We start from the raw sequence: 18,963 nt of genomic DNA, 5'->3' as shown, positions 1-18,963 counted from the left end.
CTTTGCTTGTTTTCTTTGTTTAAACGCAACATACCAGAATTTTGCCGTTGGTTTTGTCCTGTCGAGCCAAACTGACCCCCATCCACTCGTTGTCCCTGTCGCCTTGACACGTCTTCCCGCAGGACTCCTTCTGCTTATTTCCTAAAGTACAGAATGAGAATGTTACTGTAGCCAACAGATAAACAAACATCTCGGTCTGCAAAGAGAAACACAATAAAACCAGGCTGAGATCAAACAGCCTGAAACAAAAGTCAGGGACAATTTAATATGCAGACAATACTGCAACAGACGGAACAAAAGAGTTTGTGTAAGTAAGATGAGTACAACACAAAATATTTGAAATGTGAAACTCATGTGTATCAAATATGAATATGTAAAAACTGTATGAACTTATTCCAACGCTCACAATGCCGTTGGGCAACTGCTCTACTTGGGAATCATAAAGTCTAGACATTATATTTCATGGAAAACGTAAAGCAAACATTATCTCTATTGACCAAATCAAGCTCCAGTCCCACAACACAGTAGCAGAAAGGTGCAAGTAACACTGTTTAATACATTTTGGTTTCCTTAAATGATCATAAACATCATGTAATACACATCTAGACTACTATTGCAGGATGTTGTGCATACTACACTACAAAAAAGCACCATCGTCATTTAAATATAATGGTGCATGAATTCGGTAATCATTCAGTACCATGGGATAAAGTCAAGTCATGTATATAGCGCTATATACATTAAGATTGTTTCAAAGCAGCTTCATAGTGATGAACAAGAAAACAACAGTGTTAATGTTATAAAATTAAAAATTTTTGAAACAAATTCAACTTCAGCTATAAGCAGCTCTACTTCAGACAATAGTGTCATTATTCAACTCAATGTCGATTCAATTCATTTCAATAACTATCAATGTTGCAAAGTTCATCAATTGTCATAAAGTCAGAATTGCGAGATATAAAGTCAGAATTGATTGATATAAAGTCAGAATTGATTGATATAAAGTCAGAATAGCATGATATACAGTCAGAATTACGTGATATAAAGTCAGAATTGCGAGTTATAAAGTCAGAATTGATTGATATAAAGTCAGAATTGCGAGATATAAAGTCAGAATTGCGTGATAGAAAGTCAGAATTGATTGATATAAAGTCAGAATTACGTGATATAAAGTCAGAATTGCGAGTTATAAAGTCAGAATTGATTGATATAAAGTCAGAATTGCGAGATATAAAGTCAGAATTGCGAGTTATAAAGTCAGAATTGCGTGATATAAAGTCAGAATTGTGTGATATAAAGTCAGAATTGATTGATATAAAGTCAGAATTGTGTGATATAAAGTCAGAATTGCGAGATATAAAGTCAGAATTGCGTGATATAAAGTCAGAATTGATTGATATAAAGTCAGAATTGCGAGATATAAAGTCAGAATTGCGTGATATAAAGTCAGAATTGATTGATATAAAGTCAGAATTGCGAGATATAAAGTCAGAATTGCGAGTTATAAAGTCAGAATTGTGTGATATAAAGTCAGAACTGCGTGATATACAGTCAGAATTACGTGATATAAAGTCAGAATTGCGAGTTATAAAGTCAGAATTGCGTGATATAAAGTCAGAATTACGTGATATAAAGTCAGAATTGCGTGATATACAGTCAGAATTACGTGATATAAAGTCAGAATTGCGTGATATAAAGTCAGAATTGTGTGATATAAAGTCAGAATTGATTGATATAAAGTCAGAATAGCGTGATATACAGTCAGAATTACGTGATATAAAGTCAGAATTGCGAGTTATAAAGTCAGAATTGCGTGATATAAAGTCAGAATTACGTGATATAAAGTCAGAATTGCGTGATATAAAGTCAGAATTGTGTGATATAAAGTCAGAATTGCGTGATATAAAGTCAGAATTACGTGATATAAAGTCAGAATTACGTGATATAAAGTCAGAATTGCATGATATAAAGTCAGAATTGTGAGATATAAAGTCAGAATTGCGTGATATAAAGTCAGAATTGCGAGATATAAAGTCAGAATTGCGTGATATAAAGTCAGAATTGCATGATATAAAGTCAGAATTGCGAGATATAAAGTCAGAATTGTGAGTTATAAAGTCAGAATTGTGTGATATAAAGACAGAATTGTGAGATATAAACAATTCCGTCTTATAATGTTCAATTGTGAGAGAAAAAAAACTGAATTTTTTTTTCTCAGAATTGCAAGTTTATATCACGCAATTCTGACTTTATAAGGCACAATTGCAAGTTTATATCATGCAGTTCAGAGAAAAAAGTCAGAATTGTGGGATAAAATGCCACAATTACCTTTTTTATTTTTTTATTTAGAGCCGGAATCAAGCTTCCATAGAAAACGCATCCCAGCCTGTTTACTAAAATGTAAGGCTTTAAAAAAAAATGAAAGCATGATAACAGTTAATTTACCTCAAAATGTTAGAATTAAAAATGACAAAACTAACGCTGGTGACCTCGGAAAATATGAACCATATCAGCTTCTTAAATCTATTTTGGGTTTTGTTAGTGTACAAAAAATGGAGGATTTATGAGCACAGGCGTGTTATTCCTGCAGGGAGTTTATCTAAGCATAAGGGTCGGCTTTAATGTTTATCTATGAGCGTTGAGCTACAGCGGCCCTCTGAGGGGCAAACTGTGATTCTCCACAGGAGGAAGAGTGATGGCTCCCGGGACTGCGGCTGTTTTCTTTGGCTCTGGTTATTTTCTCTTCCTTCTCAGCAGACTGACAGCATCAGCTCAGAGACTTGCAGACTTAGACTGTGAAATGCACAATTGAACTCGGATGTCTGTTCAACTCCCACCCAGTTTTGGTATAAATAAATGAAGCAATGCATAACCAAAAGAACTTCACACCAGCCCAAAACCTAGTGAGAATTTTTGCAGTCTACTACCAAACTTTACTGTAAAAAATATGGTAGCATCATGTTAGGTTTTACAGATTTAACTTAAATTTACCGTAAAAAAAAAGTATATAAATATGTTAATATACCAACCTACTGAAGTACTAATATCTGTTTTGTACCTTTATAATACACTGAAAACAACCAAAAACAGGTGGTGATGAGAAAGTCACATGATGAATCAAAGTTCAGCTTTTCCACAAGCTGAAGTAAATACTAATATATAGAAGGTGCACAGTGTCATTCACACAACACAAAACACCATCATTGTAACACACAACACTAAAATCATACAATAAACATTAATTTAACAACATTAAATGAAACATAAAACCCTAATGTACATAACTGACCAAGAAGAAACAGTTATTTCAATGTGAAGTGTCACACAGGGAATTCTGGGAATGTCAATTTACGTTTTTTCCACTGTAAATGATATGATGACTTGTTCTTTTTCACTTCCAAAAACTGTACATTTAACAGTATTTTACATTAAATATAAGGTTATATCTATTACAGTTATTCACCGTATGTAAGGAAACTTACTGTTAACCAATTAACATGTTTTTACAGCAGCATTTTTACAGTCTTTTACTATTAAAATCACAATAATTTTTTTACAGTGTACAAAGACAACATTATAACTGTGTTGGAACTTCAAAAGTGAACTGTAACGCCCTACAAGTGTCAGTCAAACAGTCCTCCGCATGCAAGACTCCACTCACAACTGACCGTTCGCAAAGACCCGCCCCCTTTAGTTACTGTTGTTATGTCCAAAACTGTTATGTTGTTTTAATCGTGGAAAGATGGAAAGACACCATTTTTCAAGTTCAAGTCCACCTATGTTAATCTTCTAACTCCCCTGACTCCTTTGTCAGACAAAATGGAGGATTCGTTGTTATGATTGGTTAGATCGCCTGCCAATCAAACTCCTGGCGAAGGGGCAATTGATTGTAATAGAGTTTGACGTTAGCAACAAAACACTTGAGCATTAACTTCCGTGACGTAGTACACAACGACACGTTATAACGTTTGACGTAGCGTAGTACATCATGGCGTAGCATAGACCATCACGTCATTGTGTACTACATCGCCGAAGTTAACGCTTTTTGAACGCAAGTCGAATGCATATGGCTGTCGCACCAGAAGCTCGTTATTTTCCTTTATAAAGATTTAAATAAGGATATTTGTCTCACACAAACGCATCGATTCTCTTCAGAAGGCCTTTATTAACCCCCGGAGCCGCTTGGAGGACATTTTATGATGGATGGATCCACTTTTTTGGGCTTCAAAAACTCATCCTCCAAACACTCCCATTATAATGGATATTTTTAATAAAACTCTGATTGTGTTTGACTGAAAGAAGTTGGTCATTTACACCTAGGATGGCTTGAGGGTGAATAAATCACGGGATAATTTTCATTTTTTGGGTGAGCTATCCCTTTAATAAGCAAAAAATAAAATGCAAAGCACACACAATATGTGTTTATTAGAGAACATTATTTTTATCAATATTTCAAAATAGTTTAATAGTTTGGTGTTGGTAAGATTTTTTAAAATGTTTTTGTATCTTATGTTTACCAAGGCTGCATTAATTTGTTGTTTCTATTTGAATATATTAAAAACTGTAATTTATTCTAGTGATCAAAGCTGAATTTTCAGCATCATTACTCCAGTCTTCAGTGTCACATGATCCTTCAGAAATCATTCTAATATGATGATTTGCTGCTCAAGAAACTTATGATTATTAATAGTGTTGAAAACAGTTGTGCTGCTTCACATTTTTGTGGAAACTGTGATGCATTTTTTTCAGGATTCTGTCTTTAATGAATAGAAAGTTCAAAAGAACAGCATTTATTTGAAACAGAACTGTTTTGCAACATTATTAACTGTCACTTTTGATCACTTTAATGAATCCTTGCTGAATAAAACATGCTTATAAAAAACAAAAAATTTGAACAGTAATGTGTATTAGACAATGGCCGACTAGGCAAGTTTCTGTCTAGGGTGGAAGTTCATAAGCTAGTCTTTTAACAGCTATTATACGAGATCTGTCAGGAAACAACCTTTTACCTCCTAAACAGCAGCTTGTCAAAGGTGGGACAAATGGTTCTAATCACGTCTTGTTTGAAGTTAATGCTTTTGCCCCTAAAGCTGCGAAGCATCCAAAGCACACAAAGGCAAGCGCCAGATCTCAAGTTAGGAGGGAAATACAACCTGTCAAAAACCAAGATGAAGTTTGCTCAGGATATGGACGAAACATTATTTTCAGCAATTAGCCATCCAAAAAACACTACTCATCGAACACGGATATATTTCACGGGGTCAAGACTGCAGGAAAACCGCAAGAAGAATTCCCTTCTAAAAAACCTTGGCCATCACTTCAAATGAGGAGGTGCGAGGAATGTTCCTCAGACTATAAACATCTCATCAAATCACCGACCCCGGTTCCCCGACCATCTCTGTAACAGACGTGTTTGTTTTCTCATCTGAGCGCCGTGGTCTTCTGGTTGTGAACCGCTCAGCGAGGGGATGGCCTTTCAGGAGATCTGGAAGCACGTAGTGACAGAGCGAGAGGTCGGAGTGTGCTGGTCAGTTAACTGATAACTGAAAGAAAACAAATGCGCACGCTATCTCTACTTTGATCGTCATGGTTAGCTTGGTCAACAGAGAATTAGCCGGTGAGGACCTTTTTAACACTGTGCATTGCATCAAAATGACTGCCAATAATAACCAATAATTGGCATAAGCATGTTGCTTAGCTAGTAATCCAATACTAAAACACAATTAAAACTACATTTTCTGTACAAGTTTTGCACTATTGTATGAAATCCAGGTTTATAGGAAAACTGCGCCTCTACCAACATTTTAATAAACTCTAAATCCGTATCGTTATGGTGACACTTTACTTAAAGCCTTTATATATATAATGCATTATAAATGTATTTTCAATGCATTAGTTATGCCTTCTATATGGTCACATTAATAATTGTAACCAGTTATAATACATTATAATACTTATCTATTCATTGAACACACCTTTAGAAAGTACAGAAGTATTTGAGGTGTAACAAGGAATCTGCAAATATTATAATGCATTTTAATTTATGTAAAGTTATAATGCATTATAACATACATTATGAAGACCTTTATAATGCATTATACATAAAGGCTTTAAATAATGCGTTAACTACATATCTATACAATTCACTGCAGTTTCCAACTGAAATGAACACTAATGGCAGTAAAACACAAACAACTTTTACTCCTTTTCACTCAAAGATTATCAATTCATAGACTTATTTTTCCACGGTTCCTTGCACAATACTATATTTTGCCCTCACAACACTTTTACCATAGTGCACAGTTTGTAAACCAGTGTTGGGTGTAATGCATTAATAAGTAATTGATTTCTGCAATTCCCTTGAAAAAGTAAAGAAAGGGATTATTCTTAATTTTGTCTGTAATCTAATTACAGTTACAATTGCATTAAATACTGTATATAGACTACACTCAAAAAAAAATGATTTTATGATACTGTTAAGTTTATTTAAAAAATCACTTTCATTTAACACCATTGTATGTGCTTTCTCATTAAAACACAATAGCATTGTGTTAAACTGACCTGAAACAGTTGCGTTTTGGCTCAACTCAATATTTTCATTTTGAAAGAATGTTTTAATTAAGTAGGACAAAAATAAAATTTGATGCTTGTTCAATTTACTTAAGTAAATTAAGTTAATTCAACACGATTCTTTTCAACCACTTTATTTAACACGACAAACAATAAGAGTCTTTACAGATTTTGTAAAAGGTCTTCTTGTTAGATAACATTTGTCAAGGTTGTCAAGGCATTCACTAAATAAATCAATCAATTAAACTGGATTACTTGTTTAGATTTTTGTTTGATATTATTTTTGGATAAATAAAGGGTTAGTTCACCCAAAAATGAAAATGATGTCATTAATTACTCACCATCATGTCGTTCCACACCCGTAAGACCTTCGTTCATCTTCAGAACACAAATTAAGATATTTTTGATAAAAAAAGGCCTGCATCGCCAGCAATAACACTCCCTTTTTTAATGCCCAGAAAGCTACTAAAGACAAATGTAAAACAGTTCATGTGACTGCAGTGGTTCAATCTCAATATTATAAAGCGGTGAGAATACTTTTTGTGCGGCAAAAATAACAAAATAGTGACTTTATTCCACAATATCTAGTGATGGGCGATTTCATAACACTGCTTCATGAAGCTTCGAACTTTACGAATCATTTGTTTCGAATCAGTGGTTCAGAGCCCCAAAATCACATGATTTCAGTAAACGAGGCTTCGTTACGTCATAAGTGTTTTGAAACCTCAATAGTTCATGTGACTTTGGCAGTTTGATACACGCTCCGAACCACTGATTCAAAACAAAAGATTCGTAAAGCTTCATGAAGCAGTGTTTTGAAATCGCCCATCACTAGATATTGTTGAATAAAGTCACTATTTTGTTATTTTTGGCGCACAAAAAGTATTCTCGTCACTTCATAACATTAAGGTTGAACCACTGTAGTCACATGACTGTTTTAAATATGTCTTTAGTAGCCTTGAAAAAGGGAGTGTTATTGCTGGCGATGGAGGCCTCACTGAGCCATCGGATTTTATCAAACATATCTTAATTTGTGTTCTGAAGATTAACAAAGGTCTTACGGTGTGGAACAACATGAGGGTGAGTAATAAATGACAGAAATTTCATTTTTGGGTGAACTAACCATTTAAACTTAATAGTTTTGGACAAAATTAAAAATGTTAACCTTGAGACTGAATTAACCTTATGTAATAAACTTAAGTGTACTGAAATAAACAATGTTAATTAAATGCAACATAACCCAGTTATGTGGAACCTGATGACATAAAAAAGTTCAGTAAATCCAACATATAATTTAGAACAATTCTAAGATATAGCAATGGGTTTAACATCAAAATTTAATGTCATCAAAATGCATGTTTTTAATGTAAGCTTCTCTTTTTTGGTAAGTTCAAGAATAATTTATGCAATTTTATATTACTTGAAAGAATTAAAAGAGCAGTTTCATGTCTCTTATTGTTCAACTGCTCGAGGGTTGATATGTACGGAGCCCCGTACATGACATGCAAGAAAAAAAATTAAATCGTGCGCACGATTTACTAATTCATTCCCTCGATTTACTAATTCGTTCCCTCGATTTACTAAATCATGCGCACGATTTAGTAAATCGAGGGAACGATTTAGCCTACTATTTTTTTCCTGCATGTCATGTCCGGGGCTCTGTAGAGTAATTAGTAATAAATAAAGCAATACTTTTTAGAGAGAGTAATTAGTACATTAATCTAATTACACTTGAAGATGTAATAGCTAGTTCATATTTTCGACTTTTTGATGTAGTAAAGATTTGCATAAGCAAGTTACTGCAAAATAGCAAGCTTGCTTCTGCAAATGTCTTTTTTAACACTTTTGTTTAGGTTTAGTGTAGGAGGAGCATTAACATTTTAGTGCCGCTCACCGGACATTTCATTTCCGAACTGCCGTAATACGTACAACTATTATACTAAAACGTTGCCTGATTCATGTTCATCTGTTTCAGATAAAACTGAACTAACTTTTAGCGAAAATGCCACAAAAAGTGCAAGAAACAATGTATTATCATTTTGCACGGGTATGTTTTTCCAGTGAGAGCGGGTTGAATGCAGTTTTGTTCAATCTTTTTTTCCCCACTGAATTTGTTTGCAACTGCATTGCCTTTTCATTGAGAAACAAGTGACTTTAAATGGTGTCTAGGTAGTCATCTCATTAGGTTTTGGAACTTTTTTTAACAGTACACTATACAATACCTCATTCAGTGCAATAAACCCTCATCACACAGACAATTAACTGACTCTATTACTCTAAATAAAGGCCGTCATTTCTCTTCCTGAATACGTCTTTGAATGGGCTCTGTGTTGCTTAGAAGGAAATATCATAATTACTGTATTTGATGAAGCTAATAGACATTCTAGGAAGGGGAGAATTACCTCCCATAACAACTGAGGACAATAGAAACACGTTTTAATTTACCAGTAATGAACTTCAATGAATGTTATAAAACACGGCTAAAGAATTGCACAAAATGTGCTTGCAATTATCAAGATCAAGACCATTTTGTAACCAATAAATAGTTTTGTGTCTCCAAGCAGATGAGTAAATGTCTAGTCATGGCCCTGCGATATCGTCTGACCAAGAGTCACAAAACATTCTTCGTAAATTGACAACAGATATTCACAATAAACCTTTAACAAGGTTTAAAGAAATAGTTCACTAAAAAATCTGCATTAATTTACTCACCCTCATGTCATTTCCTTCTTCAGTGGAACATAAAAATTAGTTAGTTCAGTGTTGATTCAGTTCTGTTCAATAACTGTGTAATGTTCAGGAGAATGTTTTTGTTCCACAGAAGAAATAAAGTCGCATAAGCTAAGAATGCATTTTTTTTTTTTTTAGGTACAGTAAATATTATGCTTTTTTTCCCATGTTCATCTGTCTTTAGTTTGTAATGTTGCTGTTTGAGCACGAAGAAGGTTTCCAATATCAGTGTCAGTGTTTCTGAACTCCCTGAAACGCCTCCATTGTAGTCTTGAGTTTTCTTCACAATATTCCTCATTTAAATAATTCATATGCAGAATAAAGGGGCGGGGCCTGGTTGAGTTAGTTAGTAGTGTGTTGAAACTGGCGGTTATGGTAAGGGGCCGACCAATCAGAGCACACTGTGCTTTCCAGGCTTCATAGAAACAGGAACTAAAAAGAGCTTTACTGACAGACTGGGAAGAGAGGAGCTGCAGCAATGGAGAATATGAGGAAAATAATGAACATTCAAGCAGGAAAACCTGTTCTAGTAGAGCCCAAAAACTTCATAGGTCCTCTTTAACAGCACTTTAGAGAAACTGACACTAGTTTCCCTCATATCAGTAGTGATATTTCTCGAGGGGGGCCTCTTATACCATATGATTCATGTAAACTCAAAGCTGGGGCCCCATGGCACGCCTCATTTGCTCATGTGCGTTCTGTCAGTAAGACCCAGTGTAAGCAGGAGTGTGCGCATTAAAGCCACATAAACCGCTCTCATCTCTCCACCACAAGAAAAGAACTCATAGAGCTTCAAGAGATTTCTACACATCGGATCCTTTGGCACGGCCGCTCGGAAAATATTAGCCAAACCATTCATCATTTCTATCAAAATACTTCAGGAGCCAGACTGAAAATGCTACAGACTGATTTCACATAATGTTCAAAAGGGAAAAGCTTTTAAAAAACTGCTGTCCATCACATAAACAAGCTCATAGTATGATGCATGTTTGCACAAGAAAAGTGTAAATCTACCGCTATCAGTGCTGAAAATATCGGTTACAATAACACGGGTAGTGCGAAAACAATAGCCCTGTTTTTGAATATAACTGTGAAAAGTTATTAAAAGTGATGAAAACAAGGCTGCTAAAACATCCGTCCAGGCAGGTTTTCAAATATTGACCGGTCCAAATTCCATGTTTAACTTCATGAGTGATTTCAGCGGTATAGCGGTTTGGGTTAAACTACCCATGTTAAACAGTTTACTCGCTGATTTGACTGCACAGATGGCATCTTCTAACTGCTTTTCATTCGAGCTGGTGCTGCCAAACACAAGCACACTTCACACTCACACAAAAACACTGTTTCACTTCCCTTATTACAAGTGCCAAAGCAGCCTCTTATATCCTCCTATACACATTCTTCAACATTATGAGTATAAGTCAAGTCAAATTTATTTGTATCATTCTTTTTGAATGATACACGCTGTTTCAAAGCAGTTTTACAGAATATCATGATGTTAATGATCATAATATCTTAATATCGTCATGCCTTAGTCACATTTATACACAATAATATAATTTACATTTTGTGACGATACAAGCAATCAAGCATTTGAGATATGCTATATAGTATATATCAGCCTATGTGAGTGTACTGTAAAGTTGGACACATTTATATCTTGTATGTACAACTTATATACCTATATATAGCTACAATATAGTTGAGATTTGCTATATATGTTAATACGTTTCGTATGCAGAGAAAGCTTGATATATATGTGTGTGTATATATATATATATAAAGTGGATCAAACTTCCCAATATATTTTTCTGTTGATATGAAAACCAAAACCATGTAGATTTAGCAACATAGTGAGTTTTAAAGGATAAAATTATTGACTACAGGGAATCTTCAATGACAAAATATGACTGGAAAAAGAGTCTTTTATTTGACTGAAAGTCACAAAATGCAAAACAATGCAGGTGCATTTTACTTATTTAACTAATCTAGGGCTGTCACTAACGATTGCTTTGGTAATCGAGTAATTGGTCGATTATTTTGACAATTAATTGAGTAATCGGATATTTTTTGTGGTAATAAAAAGTGAATACCCTTAAAAATAACTAGAACTACAACGAAGCAGTAATAATTTGTTTACATAAAGTATCAAAAGCAAGTAATTTTATGGTTTTATTGAACAACACTGTTAAAATACATAATGTAATCATATTCTAACTTATGTCCATGATGTATTATAACAAATGCCTGCAGAGGGCGCCAACGGCCTGGTGATTGTTCTTGTTACACTTTACAGCAGATCAAATCCTTGTTTAATATTGGCCAAACAACATTTAATTCAAGTGTCTATTTAAATCTTTAATATTTGGCCACTTCTTTACAATAGAAATGCTACAACAACTGTCATTTCTTGATAGCATGATAGCACTATGCTATGCTATATTATGATTTTTTTAAGTTCCCTTGTAGTGAATAATTTTATCCCTTAAAACTCATCTTTGACCACCAAATGATTTTTTCCGGTGAAAAAAATTTCTTTATGCCTTAAAATAGCTTGAATGTAACTCTACACCCTTGCCTCATTTAGTATACGCAGATCCATGAATATGCAAATTAGCCCCACCTCCACTCACTCACACGAGCTCAGAGATCCACTCGGTCAACTTACTGAGGTAAACGCTGCACAATGGTATCGCTTTTTACAACATCAGACACATAACGGTAATTAATATGATTTGCATTTTGCTTGACTACGTTATAAAACAGCTAATAATGTGTTGCTAATGTTACACGACTCCGGTTCGAAAGTGAAGCGGTTCATGGATTCTCGTCCGTTGAATGCGCCATTTCCGGTATTTGATTTAACCCAAATTTAATCGAGGAATCATGACAGCCCTACACTAATCATCTTGTAACGAACGTCACTTCAGTTCTACTTTCTGAGTATGAATTATCATGTGCAGTAAAAGACAGAACAACACAATGCAAGCACTACTACTGCATACTGATAGCTGATTTGAGTTTTTTTTGTGTATTCTGCTGTTGTTTGATATCAGTGTGAGCTTGGGATGTTTGTGCGATGATGTGAGATACACACCTCTGCCAAGGTCCATCTCAGTGCAGCGTTGCTCTGGGTTGTTGCGGATTCGGCACTTGTACAAGGCTCCGGGTGACTGAACTGAACTACTGTAAGAGGAGTTTGCTCTGGGAGCCCCAACCACAATCCTACAAACATCAGGAGGAGAAACACATTTATACAGTTTTTAGTCATTGTAAAAAGGAAAAAATATAACTAATATTCTTTGTAGGTCTGTTTTTTGTCTGTAAGTGTCATGGATGAATAATAAGGATGCCTAATAAGTGAATTAGGACTGGAGGTGGTTTCGCCATGTCATACTGTCATGGTTTGGCTCTATAATTCAGTGATGTAAGCACTACATCATTATCTCCACTGAAGCAAAAGGCAATTATTCGGGCGCTGGCCAGTGTTTCCCTTTAAAATTTAGGACAGATCTTGGAACAAAGGCTCAACATCTGTACAGTCACAAGAGAATTAAAAAATAATTGCATGTTTGAAATGTATTGAGTCAGAGCAAACATGCAAAGTGCTTTGGGTCACTAACGAAAAAGGTAAAAAAACATAAAAAACAAGTTTTATTAAGTGTTAACAATGAGATTATAAGGTTTTTATAATCAATTAACACTGCTTTTGTCATTTATTACAAGATACATATTACAAAAAAGTCATTCGGTTTAACCAAAATATTATCAAACAATGCTAACAGGCTGATATCTAGCTAGCTAGCAAAAGAAAAATCAAACATTTTATATTTAGTACAAGTTTTTAAAATATTACAACATTTTCCATGTTTTATAGCGGTTGTACCAAATGACCTGATGTTTCGGGACATGAGTATGAGCAAGTGAAAACATGAATTTATCAAATAGTTAAGAGAGAGTTAGATACTTTGCTTCATGACCATGTGGTCCTTTGCAGGTGTCTGAATGATGTCACATGATATTGACGGCATGACTTGATCCAAAATGGTCCCTTTATATTGGTTACTCCGAATGACATCAATGAAATTCATTTTTCCGGACATTCTTTCTCATAACAAAGCAACGACTTCTACACATAATTTTAATACCATTTTGCACTATGTTGATATATGATGTTATAAAATCATGCCAGAATAAAAAATAAATTACATTTTAAGATATTTTAAACACAAATGAATGGTTAAAACGAATGACCTTTTGACACTTCAAAATCTTTAAAATACCTTTATATGTAGCAAAATATAATTAAAACCTTTCGGATTCAATATAAGAGATCTAGTTGTGCTACCTTACATACTTTGGATGTCATATCTTTGTTTTTTATTATTATTATTAAGGCCTTTGGACAAAAATATGACCCGTCACGTCGTTGACCCCTTTACAGTGCTCACGATACAGTGTATTTATACAAGTACAATTTACGAGCTGTTAATGCTAAAGAATGCAATGTACTTAAGTGTGATTATTTTGTGGTGCTGCTTGTAATATATTAGACAACAAAACATCAATCCAAGTGTCATTCTCCCTCAAACACATCATAATTTTTGCTCAGTGACTTTTAATCAACCCGGTTTTAAAAGTCAGTTTTGATGAAATCGGTTCAAATCCTCACCTAATAATTCACACATTTTAAGTATGAAGTATGACAAAAAAAGAACACAAAAAGTTGTTAAACAAAAGAAGATATTTTGAAGAATGTCGTAACCAAACAGTTGATGGTCCCCATTGACTTCCATTGCATTTTTTTTTTTCCCCCAACACTATGTAAGTCAATGGGGACCATCAATTGTTTGGTTACCGACATTCTTTAAAATATCTTCTTTTGTGTTGAACATAAGAAATTCATACAGGTTTGGAACAACTTGATGATGAGTAAATGATAACATTTTCACATATGGGTGAACTTCCCCTTTAAGGTTTTTTTGGCGCCACAATGACAATCCAAAACCAAGATAAAGCAAAATAAACAAAACCGTTTATACATAAAACGTAAATGATTCGTATTTCGCCTGGCGCTAAAACGACGTTAACGAACATAATTAGCATTCATATGTAATCATAACAACGGAAGACCGCCAAAAAGTGAGTACTTTTTTCTCAATTTTATTACAGATTTATTTAAAACAGAACTTCGTTTAAAATGTCTTTAAGCTAGTTTACATTTGACATATTGTGCTATGGGCGCCAACATAATTATATTCATCGACTTTTCATACAATAAACGGCTAGGGGTCTGTTAAAGTAGGCATAAATATAGTTTATTAATATAACATTATCATTAAGAACATTTCCAACAGTTTTTATAAGTTAGTAAGTGCGGTTATTTTTACCTGGCGCAACAGACGAAGACATTTGCCTGAGGAGGTATCCATGGCGACCGAAGAGCGCTCGAGCGCTTCCGTTAGGAAAATAACGGCCAAACGTAAGTACTGTGATTATTTATTATTATAGGCCTACTTAATTATAGATGTATAGGTTACAAACTTTTACATTTTGTTTCTTTGTTAACCTCTTTAAGACAGTTGACCTTTGGCTTACTCTTTTAGAATTTGGGTTGCGAGAGACAAACATCAACAGACTTAATGGGACCAAAAAAGTTCCTTTAAATACGTCGAACGCCTTTAAAATTATCGTACAAAAGACTAATAACTAAATGTTTACATGTGTATTCGGTCTGTGATCATGAACTCACCAGCGTGTGTTGTCATGGACGTGCTCCAGGACTGAATATCCAAAAAACGTCGCATCTGGTCCCCGAAACACCACAGGATGTTTCAAGTCAATGTTGAAGGAATAAGCCAAGGAAACAAAACACAAATACACAAAAACATCCAAAGCGCTTCTTTTCCGTGTAGAAAGTTCCGTCATTCTGTTTCGCATCCTCAGTGCTGAAGTCAATTTGATGAGAACTTTATAAAAGTAATTAAATCTGTCTATAGAGTCTCAAAATTAAAGAAAAAAACTACATTTAAACTGCTAAACTGGGAAGTAAACGCATGCGAATTAGATTTAAGTGTGTGAATCGGAGGTTGAGGTTAGAACAGCGGGCTCATCGCATGGCTCGTCCCTTCTGCTGCTGAATCTGTTGCGTCTCTGGAGTTTCTCTTGGCGTTAATAGTGCGCGCGAGCTGACGCGCACGAGCATCACATTTCACGTTACAGCAGCAGAGAGCGCGCGGCGCTGCGTCCCCCTGCCGACAGCTCTCAGTACTGCAGAGGAGTTTTGCATAGGCTCAATACCATAACCATGTAACATATTATATTTAAAATGCACATTTGCTCATTCTCAGGAACAAATCTGAATGCTGACACTAAAAATGCTGGTCACTGATTCTTGAGATAAGGGACAACATGTTTTAGAAGTTGGTTTTTTATTATTTAATAATACATTCTTTTTAAACTGATGTATTTGTGAGACATATGTCTCAGCTAATGAACCATGTAAGAGGGTTTTTTTTTTTTTTTCTAAAAATGTGCATTCACTTCGGAACTTAATTTGTGTCAACTCCGTCAGACGCATTAAAAAGCATGATATTTTAATTTGATCCATTCAATAACCGTGTAAAGTCTTCAATTATGTAATAATAATGTTCAGTAAAAGAGCTAAGTAAAAAAAAAAAAAAAATCTATTTTTTTTTCTTGGGTTAGGGTTATTATGAATAATCCAGTTTCTAAATTCCTTATTTCTCTAACTTCATTTTTTAATATTAAACATATATAACCAATGTTCTTAAGTAAATTTTTTAAGACTACATGATCATATATCATGCTTTAATATTTTAACACATTAAATTGAAAAAAGAATAAGACATTTGTTTTAAAAATAACAAAAAACCTTCACCTGACAGAGTTAAATACCGATGGAGTTGACAAACGCTGACAGTGTTGACAAAAACTGACTGAGTAGACAAATACTGACGGAGTTGACAAATACTGACGGAGCTGACAAATACTGACATGGGTTGACAAATACTGACGGTGTTGACAAAAACTGACCGAGTAGACAAATACTGACGGAGTTAACAAATGGAGTTGACAAATACTGACGGAGCTGACAAATACTGAAGGTGTTGACAAAAACTGACCGAGTAGACAAATACTGACGGAGTTAACAAATGGAGTTGACAAATACTGATGGAGCTGACAAATACTGACGGTGTTGACAAAAACTGACCGAGTAGACAAATACTGACGGAGTTAACAAATGGAGTTGACAAATACTGATGGTTTTGACAAATACTGACCAAGTAGACAAATACTGACAGAGTTTACAAATACTGACAGAGTTGACAAATGGAGCTGACAAATACTGACGGTGTTGACAAATGGAATTGACAAATACTGACGGAGTTGACAAATACCGACAGAATTGACAAAAACTGACGGTAATGACAAAAACTGACGGAGTTGACAAAAACTGACCGAGTAGACAAATACTGACGGAGTTTACAAATACTGACGGTGTTGACAAATGGAATTGACAAATACCAACGGAGTTGACAAAAACTGAAGGTGATGACAAAAACTGACGGAGTTGACAAATACTGACGGAGTTTACAAATACTGACGTGTTGACGAATACTGACGGAGCTGACAAATACTGATGGTGTTGACAAATGGAATTGACAAATACTGATGGTTTTGACAAATACCGACAGAGTTGACAAATACAGACGGAGTTGACAAAAACTGACGGTTTTGACAAATACTGGCGGTGTTGACAAATACTGACAGAGTTGTCAAATACAGATGGAGTTGTCAAATACAGACGGAGTTGACAAATACTGACGGTGTTGATAAATACTGATGGAGTTGTCAAGTACTGACGGTGTTGACAAAGGTCCAGCTGGGGCCAAATATACAGTATATGTAAACAGAATCATGAATCAACATTAGAAGAGTTCCCCATATGCAAAAAACATTAAATCACATAGAATTTTTGAGAGCACTTGTCAACCATCAGACATAAAACCTGACGGAGTTGACAAAACAGAATATGAAAAGTAAGTGCTCCTCAGAGTTAAAGATGACCACGACATTGCCTGGTTTATTCAGAATTATAAAAAATCTTGACGGAGTTGATGCAAAGTGAAGACACAACTTTGACAGGCATTTTTTATGGAAAATATATTTCAAGACTTACTTTCTGTATTGTTTCATATATTACAAATCTCTGCCTTTCAATTTAAATTTATATTTTTGAACTTGTTGCATTTTTAAACACTTTGGCAATTTTACATTGTGACCTCATGCTGAGGACAGGCTAAATTACATGTATTTCAAGTATAGAGCATGTATTTAAATAATACTAACAAAATTATTTAAAAATAAAAGCAATGAATGTTCTAAGTATACACATTTTTATTTTGATTAATTAATGTATTTTTAATATAAAGAGGGCTTTTGTGTGTAGGACATGTTTTGTCCCTTTTCTCAAAAACCAGTGACATAGGTTTTTTTTTTTTTTTGGAGGACCCTGTAAATATCATGGTATATGAATATGGTAATCACTCAGTACCATGATATTCCTTGCACATTTGGCCAACAGTGATTATAAATATTACAGTAAGAACAAAGACGATGGTTACCTTCTGTATGCAGAGCAAAGAGCATCTGAATGTAGTGTAAATAAAACTTTATTAGATGTCTTAAAATGTATTAACCACCTCAAAGGGCCATATGACAGATTTATAGCTGTTTTTCATCAATGATTATTTACAATATGAAGCATGGTTCTAATTAGTCAGTTTCCCCGAAAATACAGTATTAAGTTACAAAAACAAACAAACAAAAAAAGCATAGTAAACAATCAGCATACTATGAGCCTGTGTCTCTATATTGTACATGTGCTGTGCAGATCGTTAAAGGGTAATTTCATCTTACCTTAAAACAGAGAAAAGGAAGAATACAAACAAAGTGATTCGGAATCAACTGAAACTTATAATCAAACTTATTGCACAAGTTTTCAAATCATACAAATGCAGCTTTAAAAAAAGAACAGTCTAACCTAAAAAACAAAATGAAAAAGAGAAAGCAAGAAAAATCCATGTAATAAATTATTTTCTGGCAAGCTACAAATTTAAGAATATTCTTTAAATTTTCTCTCAGTTTCTTGATTTAACCTAGTTCCCTTGTACCAGTAACCATAAACACACACACACACACACTGCTCTCTCTCTCTGTCTCTCTCTCTCTTTTACACACACACATATAGATAAGTAGGCCGGGCTCTTTCACGTCAGTAGCATCCGTCAGCAGCAGCAGGAGAATCGGTGGTTTTGTCAGGCAGGTTCAGGCACGGTTCTGGTTCCACCTTACCGGAGCCAAGGCTGTAAAACACACAGATGGGGAACAGAAGCACAGTTACTTCAACTATTTGCTGCAGGGACATGCATTAAAATTAACAGCCAAAAACTACAACTCAGAAAGAGCACAGGGAAAAAAATGTGATTTCGTTCTTTTGAACTTTCTATTCATCAACGAATCCTGAAAAAAATATATAACCGTGTCCACAAAAATAATAAGCAGTTTGAACATTGATAAATAAATTTCTTGAGCAGCAAATCGGCATATTAGAATGACACAGATGCTGAAAATTCTGCT

The 18,963-nt window shown here is 34.6% G+C and overlaps 2 protein-coding genes across 5 annotated transcripts in view; both read right to left on the bottom strand.

Annotated features, from left to right (window-relative positions):
- The window catches only part of itga9 (integrin, alpha 9), a 103,422-nt gene extending 87,948 nt beyond the window's left edge, over window positions 1-15,474 (bottom strand). Inside the window, exons 1-3 of the mRNA XM_051916674.1 lie at window positions 15,053-15,474; window positions 12,398-12,525; window positions 35-141 (exon numbers count right to left, since the gene is read on the bottom strand). Of these exons, the coding sequence (XP_051772634.1) occupies window positions 35-141; window positions 12,398-12,525; window positions 15,053-15,240 (423 nt within the window). The 5' untranslated portion in view covers window positions 15,241-15,474. The remainder of the gene's footprint in view (window positions 1-34; window positions 142-12,397; window positions 12,526-15,052) is intronic.
- A 2,504-nt stretch (window positions 15,475-17,978) lies between these two features.
- Window positions 17,979-18,963, bottom strand: part of golga4 (golgin A4) — a 51,555-nt gene continuing 50,570 nt past the window's right edge. For all 4 annotated transcript variants that reach the window (XM_051916657.1, XM_051916658.1, XM_051916659.1 and 1 more), the window contains one exon: window positions 17,979-18,689. In XM_051916657.1, coding sequence (XP_051772617.1) covers window positions 18,675-18,689 — 15 coding nt within the window. In that variant the 3' untranslated portion in view covers window positions 17,979-18,674. The remainder of the gene's footprint in view (window positions 18,690-18,963) is intronic.

The sequence above is a fragment of the Ctenopharyngodon idella genome, chromosome 13 (assembly GCF_019924925.1).
Source record: "Ctenopharyngodon idella isolate HZGC_01 chromosome 13, HZGC01, whole genome shotgun sequence".
In the NCBI taxonomy this organism is placed as follows: Eukaryota; Metazoa; Chordata; class Actinopteri; order Cypriniformes; family Xenocyprididae; genus Ctenopharyngodon; species Ctenopharyngodon idella.
This window is presented reverse-complemented; position numbering and strand designations above follow the sequence as displayed.